The 16,400-nt window shown below is 35.4% G+C and overlaps 1 protein-coding gene across 2 annotated transcripts; it reads left to right on the top strand.

Annotated features, from left to right (window-relative positions):
• The first annotated feature begins 1,503 nt into the window (after positions 1 to 1,503).
• Positions 1,504 to 16,223, top strand: LOC117343717 (nucleolar MIF4G domain-containing protein 1-like). 2 transcript variants are annotated; one of them, XM_033906186.1, is made up of 14 exons: positions 1,504 to 1,787; positions 2,082 to 2,213; positions 2,373 to 2,514; positions 3,486 to 3,584; positions 7,847 to 8,504; positions 8,747 to 8,946; positions 9,465 to 9,589; positions 11,812 to 11,905; positions 12,419 to 12,646; positions 13,087 to 13,212; positions 13,976 to 14,115; positions 14,499 to 14,663; positions 15,058 to 15,189; positions 15,896 to 16,223. In XM_033906186.1, exons 1-14 carry the CDS (start codon positions 1,584 to 1,586, stop codon positions 16,175 to 16,177), a joined length of 2,727 nt encoding a protein of 908 aa, XP_033762077.1. In that variant the 5' UTR covers positions 1,504 to 1,583; the 3' UTR covers positions 16,178 to 16,223. The 2 variants fall into 2 exon arrangements, with proteins under 2 accessions (XP_033762077.1, XP_033762079.1); XM_033906188.1 differs by lacking the exons at positions 1,504 to 1,787; positions 2,082 to 2,213; positions 2,373 to 2,514; positions 3,486 to 3,584 and adding exons at positions 4,089 to 4,226; positions 6,915 to 7,013.
• Positions 16,224 to 16,400: the final 177 nt, after the last annotated feature.

The raw sequence follows: 16,400 nt of genomic DNA, 5'->3' as shown, positions 1-16,400 counted from the left end.
TGAGTTGTGTTAAAGCAATGGAAACACTAATATAGCAACTCAATGTGGATTTACATACAACAGATCTATTACTCTTCAACTCCTTAATGTACTTGACAAATGGACCACCGCCACAGACATAGGAAGCCACATAGATTGCATTTATACAGAGTTCGTTCAACACGGTACCACAATGGCGTGTATATAAATTAAAGATGTTTTTGAAAGATACGAGACCAAGGCTATTTTCGTTTTTGCTGTCCAAACGGTTGGACCAGTTTGACCGGTGTAGTTCCGTTTATAAAATAAAGACGGACCTGGTGATTTTATTAATGTTTTCAGACGAGTCTTGACAAAGACTTCCAAGGTCTATATTAACATTTGCGGGTAAGTCAAGATATATGTTTGAAATATTACATTTATAAACTGATGAACCGGTTTATCCGCATAAATGAACAGGCCCCAAAGGTTGCTATCAGTGGTCATTTCTCCAAGTGGAAAAAGATAACGGGAGTTCACAAAGATATGTCATAAGTCCGGATGGAACAATGGTGCGACGCATGGTAGAAACTACACCCAGAAAAGTATGTACATCTGTACTGGTAGTAAGAAACATTGGAAAGGATATCACATCTATTACCCGTCAGGAAATCAGACTCAGAAAATGACATAGGAGAAATGATTGATAAGAATCTTGAATTTGAAAAGAACGTTTTTGAAACATAAAAAAAAAGAGAAATAATAATAAAATAAAGCATTTTTTCCCCAACTGATCATGACTTCGCGAGCACGTATTGGTTTCCATATTATGAAATACTGTTTTACTTTAAGCCTATTTTCTGATGTCAAAAATATAAATTTGGTGGTAAAAAGGCAAATTGTTTTAATTGATATCAAAAATTCTTTTCTTCAATTAAAAAAATAATACGATTTTTTTTAAATAATAATAAAAAAAATTATATAATTTTTTTCTTTACATCAAAAAATCGAATTCAATATCTAAATATACTCAGTATATATAATAGTAAATAAATAATAAAACGGCGCCTCATGCCATGCAATATCAAATGCATGAAAAAGATGAAGGAGTGCAACTTATGATCCGGGAACTGAAACATCTTTCATAGCCGGAGGGATTAAACGCCTAAATTTACCCACAATGCCATACATATAGACAAAGAGGAGATACGATAGAACTTTTAAATTAATTCATGAATTTTTTTTATGTATGATATGATTATCGTCTTGGCTATTCTGGAACATTTTCCCTGCCAGTTATTCAGTGTTAACTTTTCTTATAATTTATACTTACTGTACATGTAGGTATCTCATATACACAGAGACTTTAGATTAAAAAAATAATACGATTTTTCCTTATTATCATTTTAACCTTTGGGTAGCCAGGTTTTCTATATTCATATATCATATTACTGATAATATATATTATCAAATAATACATTATAATAAGTACGGCCACTCGATCGGTACTTTCAAATTCTGTCTTTCGATAGAGTAACTCCCCTTAGTGGAAATCTGTTCAGTAATGGCTGCGCCCATGGTTTCAGTGGACCACGAGTGAATTGTTTTATTTTGGGTTTTCAATCATGGGTTTGAAGGGGAAATTTTTCAGGAAAGATCCGCAAAACTTAAGACGTTTCAGAACAGAAATAACTGAATTACTTGGCGATGAATCAAAACGATCAGACAGACATTCGCAAGGGAAAAAAGTTAAGGGGAGAAAACAAAAACGAAAGGAGATGAAACAGCTAAAAAAGGCCAGGAGGCTTGCCTTTAGTCAACACTTACCAGTAAGATTTTATTCAATCTTGACAAAGACATTTGAATTCCAATAGGCTGAAATCTAGCCACAGTGGTTCGTTACAAATAAAAGTATATGGAGTATAATATGGGTCTCGCATATATATATATCGCTAGTATTAGCCCGAGTTTCCTCTGGCCACAGGGACACGTTACAATAATAATATGTATGTATAAAATATATGTGGGGTCGATATAAACATAACACTAGTAAGTCTTCGTTGAAATATTGCTGATATAATTGGTAAAATCTTACTCTTCAGAATTATTGTTGTTTTTTGTAGATGCCTACACTTGAAACAAATGCAAAGAAGGAAAAAACATTTGACAAGGAAAAGAAAAAAAAAGAATTAAAAGAAAAACTCAAACAGAGGAAGAAGAAAGCTAAAGAAAAAAAGAGGGAAGAGAAACAAAAGGTAATGGTTTTGTATTATTACAATCCTAGAATCTTAACTTCCCTAACTTGAGAGTTTGAAAAAGCAATTGTCTCATAGGACATCCCAATTTGGAGATACTTGATTCTGAGACACAATCATATGAGAAAATATTCCAATGTCTAACATTGTTATTGATAGATAGAAGAGATCAGGAAGAAGAACATGGAACAGGAGATACGACAGGAGGAGAGGATGTTAAAACAGTTAGAGAAACAGCTTCACTTAAACAAACGCAAGAGGAAGACTCTTCCACAATCCTTCCTCTCAGATGGACTTGATTGTATCCTGCCATAAAGTATATATAAACGCATAAATGACAGTATCTGATAATAGTTTTATCACTGAAAGTGTATCATATATCAGGCAAAGCTTTGCTAGGTGTGATATATACCAGATTTGAAAATGAAAATAATTGTTTTCCATTTTTCAATTGTTGGAACCTTTGAAGGTTACTCAGCATTTCATTATTGGAATCTTTTGAAGGTTACTAAGCATTTCATTATTGGAATCTTTTTAGGGTTACTCAGTATTTCATTATTGGAATCTTTTGAAGGTTACTCAGCATTTTATTATTGGAATCTTTTGAGGGTTACTCAGCATTTCATTATTGGAATCTTTTGAAGGTTACTCAGCATTTCATTATTAGAATATTTTGAGGGCTACTAAGCATTTCAAATTAAATACCACATGGGGATTGTAGTGTATTTCTGGAACACTTTATATGTATCACATGTATCTGTATGGCGTGTAGTGGTGAGAAGTATTTCTATTATATAGTAGTATCTGGTTCTGAGGTCAACAAGATTATGGAGTATGTTTACACTTTAAAATCATACCCATATTTCAACACTCTTGAAATTTCCACCATCTTTTGTAGTTGTTTACTATATCAGATAAGTATTAAATATTGACAGAGTTATCACCCTTTGTGAACTTTACATACACTGTACTTGTCCGGAAAATTGATTTCATTCAAATTTCTTTGTTGCCAAGTTTACCACCAATATATGAAATAAAAATATAAACAGTCAAGATTTCATATTCATGACAGCTTGTTTCTCCTTTTAAATATTGTTTCATACAATTTTCAATTTCAAAGCCTACCACTGTCATAGTTAAATGATGGACACATTATAATTAGTGATACATATTGCTAAAGTTGAATATTGTTGGGCATTATCTACCATGGTTTAAATTTGTGTTTAAGAACTAGTAAAACATCAGTTGCTATAGATCTTAACTAGTAACAAGATATTCTAGATGCAGTAGATGAAAGTAAATTGAAGGAGGATTTCAAGGATGATTTGGACTCTGACCTTGACAGTGACCAGGATGACGCTGAGGATGCAGGTATTTAGGATCAGTCTATAATTTGTCAACAGCTTTATGACAGCTATGTTGCTGTGTTATGGCGGTATATAAAACTCCAAATTATTAATAATAATTATTAATTATAACAGTGATGCCCCTATAGCTACATGTCCTAATGCTAATTAAGTGAAAATTAATGTCCGTCATTTGTTTCGGATATTATCAGACTAGATTATCTGTTTTGCTGTCACATTCATTTTGTTTTGTTTGGGATAAATTTTTAGGTCACGTGAGACAAAGTCTCAAGTGACATATTCTAATTGCCTTTTGTCATTTGCCGTCCGTCATGCGTCAGTAAAAGAGGGAAGAGAAAACAAAAGGTAATGGTTTTGTATTATTACAATCCTAGAATTTTAACTTCCCTAACTTGAGAGTTTGAAAAAGCAATTGTCTCATAGGACATCCCAATTTGGAGATACTTGATTCTGAGACACAATCATATGAGAAAATATTCCAATGTCTAACATTGTTATTGATAGATAGAAGAGATCAGGAAGAAGAACATGGAACAGGAGATACGACAGGAGGAGAGGATGTTAAAACAGTTAGAGAAACAGCTTCACTTAAACAAACGCAAGAGGAAGACTCTTCCACAATCCTTCCTCTCAGACGGACTTGATTGTATCCTGCCATAAAGTATATATAAACGCATAAATGACAGTATCTGATAATAGTTTTATCACTGAAAGTGTATCATATATCAGGCAAAGCTTTGCTAGGTGTGATATATACCAGATTTGAAAATGTAAATAATTGTTTTCCATTTTTAGCTCACCTGGACCGAAGGTCCTGTGAGCTTATGCCATGGTGCAGCGTCCGTCGTCCGGCGTCCGTCGTCCGTCGTCCGTCCGTCAACATTTGCTTCAAATCGCTACTAGTCAAAAAGTCCTTATTGGATTTTGACCAAATTTGGTCAGAAACATCCTTGGTAGAAGGGGATCAGATTTTGCATAAATGGTGACTCTGACCCCCAAGGGGCCTGAGGGGCGGGGCCCAATAGGGGAAATTGAGGCAATTCCTTTAAATCGCTACTAGTCATAAAGTTATGAATGGATTTGAACCCAATTTGGTCAGAAACATCCTTTGGGGAAGGGGAACAGATTTTGCATAAATGGTGACTCTGACCCCCAAGGGGCCAAAGGGGCGGGGCCTAATGGGGGAAATAGAGGTAATTCCTTCAAATCGCTACTAGTCATGAAGTTATGAATGGATTTGAACCCGATTTGGTCAGAAACATCCTTTGGGGATGGGGAACAGATTTTGCATAAATGGTTACTCTGACCCCTGAGGGGCCAAAGGGGCGGGGCCTAATGGGGAAATAGAGGTAATTCCTTCAAATCGCTACTAGTCATAAAGGTATGAATGGATTTGAACCCAATTTGGTCAGAAACATTCTTATGTGAAGGGGAACAGATTTTGCATAAATGGTTACTCTGACCCCCAAAGGACCAAAGGGGCGGGGCCTAATGGGGAAACAGAGGTAATTCCTTCAAATCGCTACTAGTCATAAAGTTATGAATGGATTTGAACCCAATTTGGTAAGAAACATTCTTGCGGGAAGGGGAACAGATTTTGCATAAATGGTGACTCTGACCCCTAAGGGGCCTGAGGGGCGGGGCCCAATAGGGGAAATTGAGGCAATTCCTTTAAATCGCTACTAGTCATAAAGTTATGAATGGATTTGAACCCAATTTGGTCAGAAACATCCTTTGGGGAAGGGGAATAGATTTTGCATAAATGGTGACTCTGACCCCCAAGGGGCCAAAGGGGCGGGGCCTAATGGGGAAATAGAGGTAATTCCTTCACATCGCTACTTGTCATAAAGTTATGAATGGATTTGAACCCAATTTAGTAAAAAACATCCTTTGGGGAAGGGGAACAGATTTTGCATAAATGGTGACTCTGACCCCTAAGGGGCCAAAGGGGCGGGGCCTAATGGGGAAATAGAGGTAATTCCTTCAAATCGCTACTAGTCATAAAGGTATGAATGGATTTGAACCCAATTTGGTCAGAAACATTCTTATGTGAAGGGGAACAGATTTTGCATAAATGGTTACTCTGACCCCCAAAGGACCAAAGGGGCGGGGCCTAATGGGGAAACAGAGGTAATATCTTTAAATCGCTACTAGTTATAAAGTTATGAATGGATTTGAACCAAATTTGGTCAAAAAAATCAATGGGGGAAGGGGAACAGATTTTGCATAAATGGTGACTCTGACCCCCAAGGGGCCAAAGGGGCGGCGCCTAATGGGGAAATAGAGGTAATTCCTTAAAATCGCTACTAGTCATAAAGTTATAAATGCATGTTGTAAACACAGAGAGTCTGGACTTCATTATTTCTTTAAAGCAGTTGGGATCCCCACGCTATAACCATAAATAGCATTGTTTGAGGTTAACAAACAAAAGGAATTGAACATGAACATTATTTTGACATTTGGTCAAATCCAACCAGGTGAGCGATACAGGCCCCATGGGCCTCTTGTTCAATTGTTGGAATCTTTTGAAGGTTACTCAGCATTTCATTATTGGAATCTTTTGAAGGTTACTAAGCATTTCATTATTGGAATCTTTTTAGGGTTACTCAGTATTTCATTATTGGAATCTTTTGAAGGTTACTCAGCATTTCATTATTGGAATCTTTTGAGGGTTACTCAGCATTTCATTATTGGAATCTTTTGAAGGTTACTCAGCATTTCATTATTAGAATATTTTGAGGGCTACTAAGCATTTCAAATTAAATACCACATGGGGATTGTAGTGTATTTCTGGAACACTTTATATGTATTACATGTATCTGTATGGCGTGTAGTGGTGAGAAGTATTTCTATTATATAGTAGTATCTGGTTCTGAGGTCAACAAGATTATGGAGTATGTTTACACTTTAAAATCATACCCATATTTCAACACTCTTGAAATTTCCACCATCTTTTGTAGTTGTTTACTATATCAGATAAGTATTAAATATTGACAGAGTTATCACCCTTTGTGAACTTTACATACACTGTACTTGTCCGGAAAATTGATTTCATTCAAATTTCTATGTTGCCAAGTTTACCACCAATATATGAAATAAAAATATAAACAGTCAAGATTTCATATTCATGACAGCTTGTTTCTCCTTTTAAATATTGTTTCATACCATTTTCAATTTCAAAGCCTACCACTGTCATAGTTAAATGATGGACACATTATAATTAGTGATACATATTGCTAAAGTTGAATATTGTTGGGCATTATCTACCATGGTTTAAATTTGTGTTTAAGAACTAGTAAAACATCAGTTGCTATAGATCTTAACTAGTAACAAGATATTCTAGATGCAGTAGATGAAAGTAAATTGAAGGAGGATTTCAAGGATGATTTGGACTCTGACCTTGACAGTGACCAGGATGACGCTGAGGATGCAGGTATTTAGGATCAGTCTATAATTTGTCAACAGCTTTATGACAGCTATGTTGCTGTGTTATAGCGGTATATAAAACTCCAAATTATTAATAATAATTATTAATTATAACAGTGATGCCCCTATAGCTACATGTCCTAATGCTAATTAAGTGAAAATTAATGTCCGTCATTTGTTTCGGATATTATCAGACTAGATTATCTGTTTTGCTGTCACATTCATTTTGTTTTGTTTGGGATAAATTTTTAGGTCACGTGAGACAAAGTCTCAAGTGACATATTCTAATTGCCTTTTGTCATTTGCCGTCCGTCATGCGTCCGTAAACAAACAGCATTTTCGACTTTTTTCAAAAACCCCGGAACCAATTTAAATGAAATTTTTCAGAAACCTCCCACGGTTGGAGGTCAATCAAAAATATTAAATATAGACCATATTATATATGGTCCCCAGTCCCCAGGGGACTGAGGAATGGGTCAGAATGGCTCAGTTTGGGTCAGTTTGGCTGGAATTTCAAAAATCTTTTTCTCATTATGGATGGAAGTGTCTTAAGGTGCTTTACCAAAACTGTGAATTTCATAAACCAGAATTTCATGATAGTCACAATTTTGACTATCATTTGTTGAAATTCTATTGGAATTAATTCTAACTTGGCTAGAATTTGCAGTTTTAGATGACAGTTTTTTGTATGCACAAGTTGGCCTTGACAGACCCCAGAAGCTGATCGACATGCCCAAAAAGGGTCATATTAAATCAGTAAAAAAATATTAACAATTTTGAGACTTGTTTTGTAAATCTCACATAATTGTGTAAAAGCTCATGCATTTCTACATCTTTTAGATCTGAATTGGTTAAAACATAAGAAAAAGAAAGCCAGAATGCAAGCTGATATAGAAAATGATGATGATGATGATGATGATGAGGATGAGGATGAAGATGATGATGATGAAGATGAAGATGATGAAGGTGATGATGATGATGGGGATGAATTCAGTGAAGATGAAATGAGTGAAGGTGAATTTGACACAAAGGAAGAAAATATAAAAGTTTTGCAAGTAAAACAGCCTTCATCAACAGCATCTGAAATCAAATCAATTCTTAAGTCGACAGATCGATCCACAATGGCTGTGAAACAGAAACAGGTAAACAAAGTTAAATTCCCAGAAAGTGTTACTTCAAACAAATCTGACACTAAGAACAATAGTGATGATCTTAACGTCACCGGTGAGAGTGATGGGAGTGAAGAAATGGAGGATGATGATGACAATGAAGAGGAGGAGGATGAGGAAGGTGAGGAGAGCAGACTGATGAAAACACCAGAATTAAAGGAGGATATCTATGGTCGTTTGCGGGATGCTAAAGGTAATATTGTACAGTCTTCAGCAGTCGTTGGGACGTACATACCTCCAGGTAAACGCCTCGCCATGGCAGGAGGAGACGAGAAACATAAACTACGTCTGGATAGGCTACGGAAACAGCTCAAGGGTCTTGTAAACAGGTAACTTAGTCTTGGGCATTAAGTTAAGTATCTTATTGATACTGAGTGCCATTGTCATTGTTTTCATCAATAGTTTTTCTGTTGTGATATTTATAAGATTATTCATTCCAAAGGGAACCTACGTATCATTTTAAATGTATTGATTACAGATACATTCCTGGAAGCATCTGTGTATTGTAGCTTGTTGTCGAGGATTCTCGGGTTCCCATCTTTGATAACTCTTTCATCTTTGATATCACCAGGGTAAGTCAGGCCAACATGAATCCCATCAGCTCTCAGATTGAGGAGATGTATCGATCAAACAGCAGAGCAGAAATGAACGAAACACTTGCCGGGATTATCCTTGATGCCTGTGTATCTGTCGTCATTACACCAGAGAGACTTGCTATGGAGCTCATGATGCTGCTTGCAATTCTCCATGGCAACGTGGGCACAGAAGTGGGTAGGTAAAGGAAGGAGACACTTATTCAGGTGTTAGGAATCAGGTTATTTTACAGCTGTCTTACCGACTTGCTGGAGTAGAAAAACAGATACGTATGTCGCAATGGATTATTACATAAAGAGATTAACTGCTGTGACAAACTGGCTGATTAGAAAAACCAAAAATGTCTTACCTTCATGTATATGAGATTTTGGTAGATACTATATCATCAGCAATTGTAACAGAAATTTACAGACATACTTTGTACATTCAGATTAATTTTCTCTAAAAATGGAATGATTGATGGACAAATCAATGCAGGCAGAAATTCATTCGTAAAATTTTTAATTAATGTTGAAATCTACATAATGTTCTCTTTGCTTGTTGTTCATAGGTGGTGTTAAGGGTTGGATCTCTGTTTCAAAATGATAAAACTTAAACTAAAAGTATGCAGTAAACCAAAAATTACAGTTAGGTACAGTACATGTATATGGATAGGAAATATATTTAAAATGAAAATGGTTTTGTGTTGTGTTCAGGGGCAACATTTACACAGACGCTAGCGGAAAGATTCTCGTCCTGCTGTAGTAAGTCAGAACAGTACGGTGAAGGAAAGGAAGCAGACAACATGGTACTTCTCTTCTCCTACCTCTACAACTTCAAAGTAAGTATCACTGGTACTCCTACCTCTACAACTTCAATGTGAGTATTACTGGTATTCCTACCTCTAAAACTTCAAAGTAAGTATCACTGGTATTCCTACCTCTACAACTTCAAAGTAAGTATTACTGGTACTCCTACCTCTATAACTTCAAAGTAAGTATCACTGGTACTCCTACCTCTACAACTTCAAAGTAAGTATCACTGGTACTCCTACCTCTATAACTTCAAAGTAAGTATTACTAGTACTCCTATCTCTACAACTTCAAAGTAAGTATCACTGGTACTCCTACCTATACAACTTCAAAGTAAGTATTACTGGTACTCCTACCTCTATAACTTCAAAGTAAGTATTACTAGTACTCCTACCTCTACAACTTCAAAGTAAGTATCACTGGTACTCCTACCTATACAACTTCAAAGTAAGTATTACTAGTATTCCTACCTCTACAACTTCAAAGTAAGTATTACTAGTACTCCTACCTATACAACTTCAAAGTAAGTATTACTAGTACTCCTACCTCTATAACTTCAAAGTAAGTGTTACTGGTACTCCTACCTCTACAACTTCAAAGTAAGTATTACTAGTACTCCTACCTCTACAACTTCAAAGTAAGTATCACTGGTACTCCTACCTCTACAACTTCAAAGTAAGTATCACTGGTACTACTACCTCTACAACTTCAAAGTAAGTATTACTGGTACTCCTACCTATACAACTTCAAAGTAAGTATTACTGGTACTCCTACCTCTACAACTTCAAAGTAAGTATCACTGGTACTCCTACCTCTACAACTTCAAAGTAAGTATCACTGGTACTCCTACCTCTACAACTTCAATGTGAGTATTACTCTAGTACTCCTACCTCTACAACTTCAAAGTAAGTATTACTGGTACTCCTACCTCTATAACTTCAAAGTAAGTATTACTGGTACTCCTACCTCTACAACTTCAAAGTAAGTATTACTGGTACTCCTACCTCTACAACTTCAATGTGAGTATTACTCTAGTACTCCTACCTCTACAACTTCAAAGTAAGTATTACTGGTACTCCTACCTCTATAACTTCAAAGTAAGTATCACTGGTACTCCTACCTCTACAACTTCAAAGTAAGTATCACTGGTACTCCTACCTCTACAACTTCAAAGTAAGTATTACTGGTACTCCTACCTCTATAACTTCAAAGTAAGTATCACTGGTACTCCTACCTATACAACTTCAAAGTAAGTATTACTGGTACTCCTACCTATACAACTTCAAAGTAAGTATTACTGGTACTCCTACCTCTACAACTTCAAAGTAAGTATCACTGGTACTCCTACCTCTACAACTTCAAAGTAAGTATCACTGGTACTCCTACCTCTATAACTTCAAAGTAAGTATTACTGGTACTCCTACCTATACAACTTCAAAGTAAGTATCACTGGTACTCCTACCTCTATAACTTCAAAGTAAGTATTACTGGTACTCCTACCTCTACAACTTCAAAGTAAGTATTACTGGTACTCCTACCTCTATAACTTCAAAGTAAGTGTTACTAGTATTAATAATGAGGATTTTTATCAACTGAACCACTACCTCAGTCTACAAAGGGACATACTCACAATCTGAATACTAAACAGCGATCAGGAAATGAATTTCTTTTACTTTGTGTTTCATCATGGATTAATTTGGAAACCATTGTTCTCATAGGTTCCTATCCCACTCTAGCCATCTACTCGATAGATTTTTTTTTTTTTGCAGTAATCATGATGTGCTTGTTTAATCAAACCATATGACATATAACTATGAACTATCTTTTGTTCTGGATGATGCATTCGTTTAGATTGATTCAATGATAAAAAAACAGAACTAGTAAACTTACTTCAGACATATCTCTCGTCCTTCATCAGTATTGGGTGACATTGCTCAATGTCCAGTCATTCGACTGATGAACAACGTGTGATATGGCCGAAATATTCAAAGTATGTTAACTGGTTTTGTTCTAATCAATGGATCAAGTAAAAACTGTAAAATATTGTTTTCCTTACTAATTATTAATTAACTACCAGTAGTACAAATATTTTATCCAAAGTCTCAAGAGAAAGAAAATAGGACAAAAATTGTGTGTTTTATAAGGACACTCCTCCTGTGTATTTGTAAGTACACAGTTTGTTGTAACATAGCGGTAGGTCAGATATGGCATGTTAAGAGTCTTAATTAAAGCTTTCTGTCTTATCTAATAGATCATACACAACATACTCATACTGGATCTGATCAAGAAGTTTGTGGCAGCCTTTCAGGAGAAGGATATTGAATTATTACTTCTTCTACTTAAAAGTAAGTTTGACTCAAATCAAGGACAACATGGAGTGTGTTTTAAAGTAATGTCATATGTAATGATATACTTTTTTTGTAAAAACAATATAATAAAGCCATATTTTGCAACATATAACATGAATTTTTTTTTCATGTTTTTGAATTCCTTGTATTAAGCAAATACACCAAAGGTAGTAGTTTTGTTATATTATTTTTTTTTCGCTTTTTTGTTTGTTTGTTTTTTTTGGTCATTCCTTATCAACTAAAAATACAGCCAATGTTGAAACACAAAAAAAACATTGCATTTTAATTTCATACTGTAGCTACTATTAGCTGCTGCTACAAGTAGTTGTATTTCTAGCAGCAGGTTATTAAATCAATATTTGTCGACATTTCCTGATACTTTAGAATATGAAGAGGAATAAGAATATGTAAGATTTACTCAATAGAATATTCTGAAATATAAATAGACCGAATACATGTAATCTGTCTGACATTGTAATAAGGTATAAAATCAGGGACTCCTTGTTGTAGATATTGGGTTCTGTCTGAGAAAGGATGACCCAGTCATGTTAAAACAGGTCATCCAGGACATCCAAACAAAAGCCAAAGATGTCGACACAAGTCACTTTGAGGAGAAGACACGTGTTCGCTTCATGTTGGATACACTGTTAGCCATAAAAAATAACAACATGAGGAAAATACCCAACTACGATCCCGACCATTTTGAACAGCTGAAGAAACAAACCCGGGTTTATTTACGTAGGTATAGGTGTCCGAGATATATATATATATACCCGGTATATATACGTGGAATTAATGGAAGAATAATGGATGCAGGCTAAAAGCCTCTACGTCTAATGATATTTTTACAATATATTTTCAGTTGTCAATTGCATAGCTGTTATGTACAAATGGTTATACACATTGTATATACACTTTTTGATCATGAATCAACACTTAGGAATAGGGGGAAAACTTTTATTTGTGCCAGAAATTTGTAGATCGTTTGTAAGATCAATTAAAATGATAGATGTTGCTATGTTGACTTGAAAATTCAATTTAGGATTGCAAAATAGGAGGTCATCCGAAAAAAAAATGTACTAAAATAAATTCTAGACCTTTCATAATTGTCATTGTTAGTTTAGGTAGAAACACTGAAAGTTCAGAAACACTACTTAAGTGACCATTTTGATTTCAAGGTCAAGGCCTGGGAGTGGGACAGCTGCGGATCAGTCTTGAAGATCTTCTCCAGGCAGGAGTCAAAGGTCGCTGGTGGGTTGTAGGGTCAGCCTGGACTGGACGGGACCAACAACAATCGGGTACAGGTAAGTCTGTCTGCTGTGACCAACAACAATCGGGTACAGGTAAGTCTGCTGTGACCAGTAAAGACAAGTGATGTCCAGACTTGAAGGTGAAATAGACCCGAGTTAGTATTGTAGTAAGGAGTCGAGACTTGAAGGTGAAATAGACCTGAGTTAGTATTGTAGTAAGGAGTCGAGACTTCAAGGTGAAATAGACCCGAGTTAGTATTGTAGTAAGGAGTCGAGACTTGAAGGTGAAATAGACCTGAGTTAGTATTGTAGTAAGGAGTCGAGACTTGAAGGTGAAATAGACCTGAGTTAGTATTGTAGTAAGGAGTCGAGACTTGAAGGTGAAATAGACCCGAGTTAGTATTGTAGTAAGGAGTCGAGACTTGAAGGTGAAATAGACACGAGTTAGTATTGTAGTAAGGAGTCGAGACTTGAAGGTGAAATAGACCCAAGTTAGTGTTGTAGTCAGGAGTCCAGACTTGTAGGTGAAATAGACCCGAGTTAGTATTGTAGTAAGGAGTCCGGACTTGTAGGTGAAATAGACCTGAGTTAGTATTGTAGTAAGGAGTCCGGACTTGTAGGTGAAATAGACCAGAGTTAGTATTGTAGTAAGGAGTCGAGACTTGAAGGTGAAATAGACCTGAGTTAGTATTGTAGTAAAGAGTCCGGACTTGAAGGTGAAATAGACCCGAGTTAGTATTGTAGTAAGGAGTCGAGACTTGTAGGTGAAATAGACCAGAGTTAGTATTGTAGTAAGGAACACCTTAATCTGTTACAGACGAGGCTACCAACACATCAGAAACAAACATATCAACAGAAATCACCAAGAGCAGCAGCAAAATCCTGGATTTGGCACGGAAACAGAGAATGAACACCGACATCCGGCGTAATATTTTCTGTACCATCATGTCCAGTGAGGTAAATTAGTTTTACTAGGTATTTGATATGCTATTATGTTTTTGGTATTAAATGATAAACTAGGTAAATTTCTTAACCTTTTCACTTTTCACGGAAAACTAAAAAATTTAATTTCATTTGCTTTATGTATAGCTAGATTTGTATAACTAGGGCCTGTTCGTTAATGCATAAAAACGGCTCGTCTGTTTTTAAATGTAATATTTCAGACATATCCGAAAACAATGTAAAATCATCAGGTCCATCTTTATTTCATAACAAACAACACCGGTCCAACCGATTGGACTGCAAAAAACGAAAACGGCTCTAGTGTTTTTGTTGACACAAAATTTCAAAATATGGATACTTTTACCATTTAATTTAAGTACATTTTGAAATTGTTTCAGGATTACTTGGATGCCTTTGAGCGGCTGTTGAGACTCGGTCTGAAACATCAACAGGAAAGGGAGATAATCCATGTTATCCTGGACTGCTGTCAACAGGAAAAGTCATTCAACCCGTTCTATGCTTACCTCCTACAGAAGTTCTGTGAATATGACCGCAGGTTTCAGGTACTGCTGTCTGTTTCACAGTAGAGTTCAAACACCAATGTTGTTATAAATTCTGATCCTATGTGTACAATATCAAGATAAGATTTTTTCTGGAGTCGGTCTGCAAGGATTTTTTTCTAGGATCAGTTTACAATGATTTTTTCTGGAGTCAGTCTGCAAGGATTTTTTTCTGGAGTCAGTCTGCAAAGATTTTTTTCTGGAGTCAGTCAGCAAAGATTTTTGTTCTGGAGCCAAAAAGTGTGAAACATTTGTTTTTGTTTTATCATAAAATATAAATACATATATGTAAAAATAAATGTTTTGAATATCCCCTAGGTGTGAACTAGAGTAGTCTGAACATAAACACATATATTCTGAAGAAATTTTTAGTGTTAAAACTTTATTTTGTTTCCAGATGACATTCCAGTTTACTATGTGGGACAAGTTTAAGGAGATGAGTAACCTTTCGGAGCGTAACCGTGACAACCTGGCTCGGACAGTGTTACACCTCCTGGCTACCAAAGCTGTGTCTTTATCCTTATTCAAAGTAAGTCTCTCGCTTCTGAATTGTTTAGGTTCAATGTTAGTCTCTCATTACTATATTGTTCAGAAAATAGCAGATTTATAATAGTTTACTATATTATCTGAGATATTTATGGCAAAAATATATATAAAAAAAATCTAGTGTTTAGTGTGAAGCAATTTTTGGGTCACAATAAATGGATGTCATTTTATAAAGTGGCATTTTCTTATGATATCAAAATTAGCAAAGGGACAAAACGGAAAACAGTAAACATGGCCACCAAACTAAATTCACTTCATCAAATATCACGAAGTCGTGCACCGCCGCTTATTTTTTTTATTTGCCCTTAATGTAGACTAAACTGAGAAGATTCTTTGGGAGTCAAATACTAGTCAATATCAAGGTTTTTCTTTCCATTCAGGCAACACAAGTACCGTATATTCATCTCTGGCTTTATATCAACTCATCTCAATCCAAATGAGGGAAAAAATTTTTTAATTTCCAATCTTGACACCTAGACAATAAATTAACATTATAAATAGTCACCCAATATCTGATGCTTTACACAGTTTAAACATTATTAACTAAAACACCTAGTATATATTAGTTGTTTTGATAGACATGTTGTCATTATAAGGTTTATTTAATTACATATATTAGTTGTTTTGATAGACACATTGCCACTATAACATTTTTTGTATATTGATTACACTATTATATTCAATTACAGGTTGTAGAATTCGGGGGCTTGGACAAAATCATGGTCCGGTTCATGAAGCATGTGTTACGAGGTCTCCTATTGGACTATCCTGATGATGTTACGGAAGCATGCTTCATGCGGATCGCACCACTCAACAAACTGCATATGTTACACGAAGGACTTAGATTATTCATGCAACATTTTCTGTTGAAGAAAAGTTCTACAGAATCAAAGGACTACACTTTATTGAAAGAACGAGTTTCATTGGCCGAGAGAGCATTATCATCTAGTCAATCAAAAATGTTGCTTTGAAATGTAGAGTTATAATTGAGGATTAAATTTTTTTTACAAAATTTTATTATTGTGTTCCTTTTAATTAGAGAAGCAAGGAAATAACAAAACAAGGTGATTGTCAAGCGGAAAATAATTTTAGGTTTGAAAATTAGCTCATATAAACATTTCTGTCTTCAACTATATCCATCAGACTTTTTCATCAGATTTTATAAAGAGAAGAACATGTACAATTTTTTTAGTG

The sequence above is a fragment of the Pecten maximus genome, chromosome 15 (genome assembly GCF_902652985.1).
Source record: "Pecten maximus chromosome 15, xPecMax1.1, whole genome shotgun sequence".
Lineage (NCBI taxonomy): Eukaryota > Metazoa > Mollusca > Bivalvia > Pectinida > Pectinidae > Pecten > Pecten maximus.
Note: the sequence above shows the minus strand (reverse complement) of the source record. Positions and strands in the feature narration are given on the sequence as shown.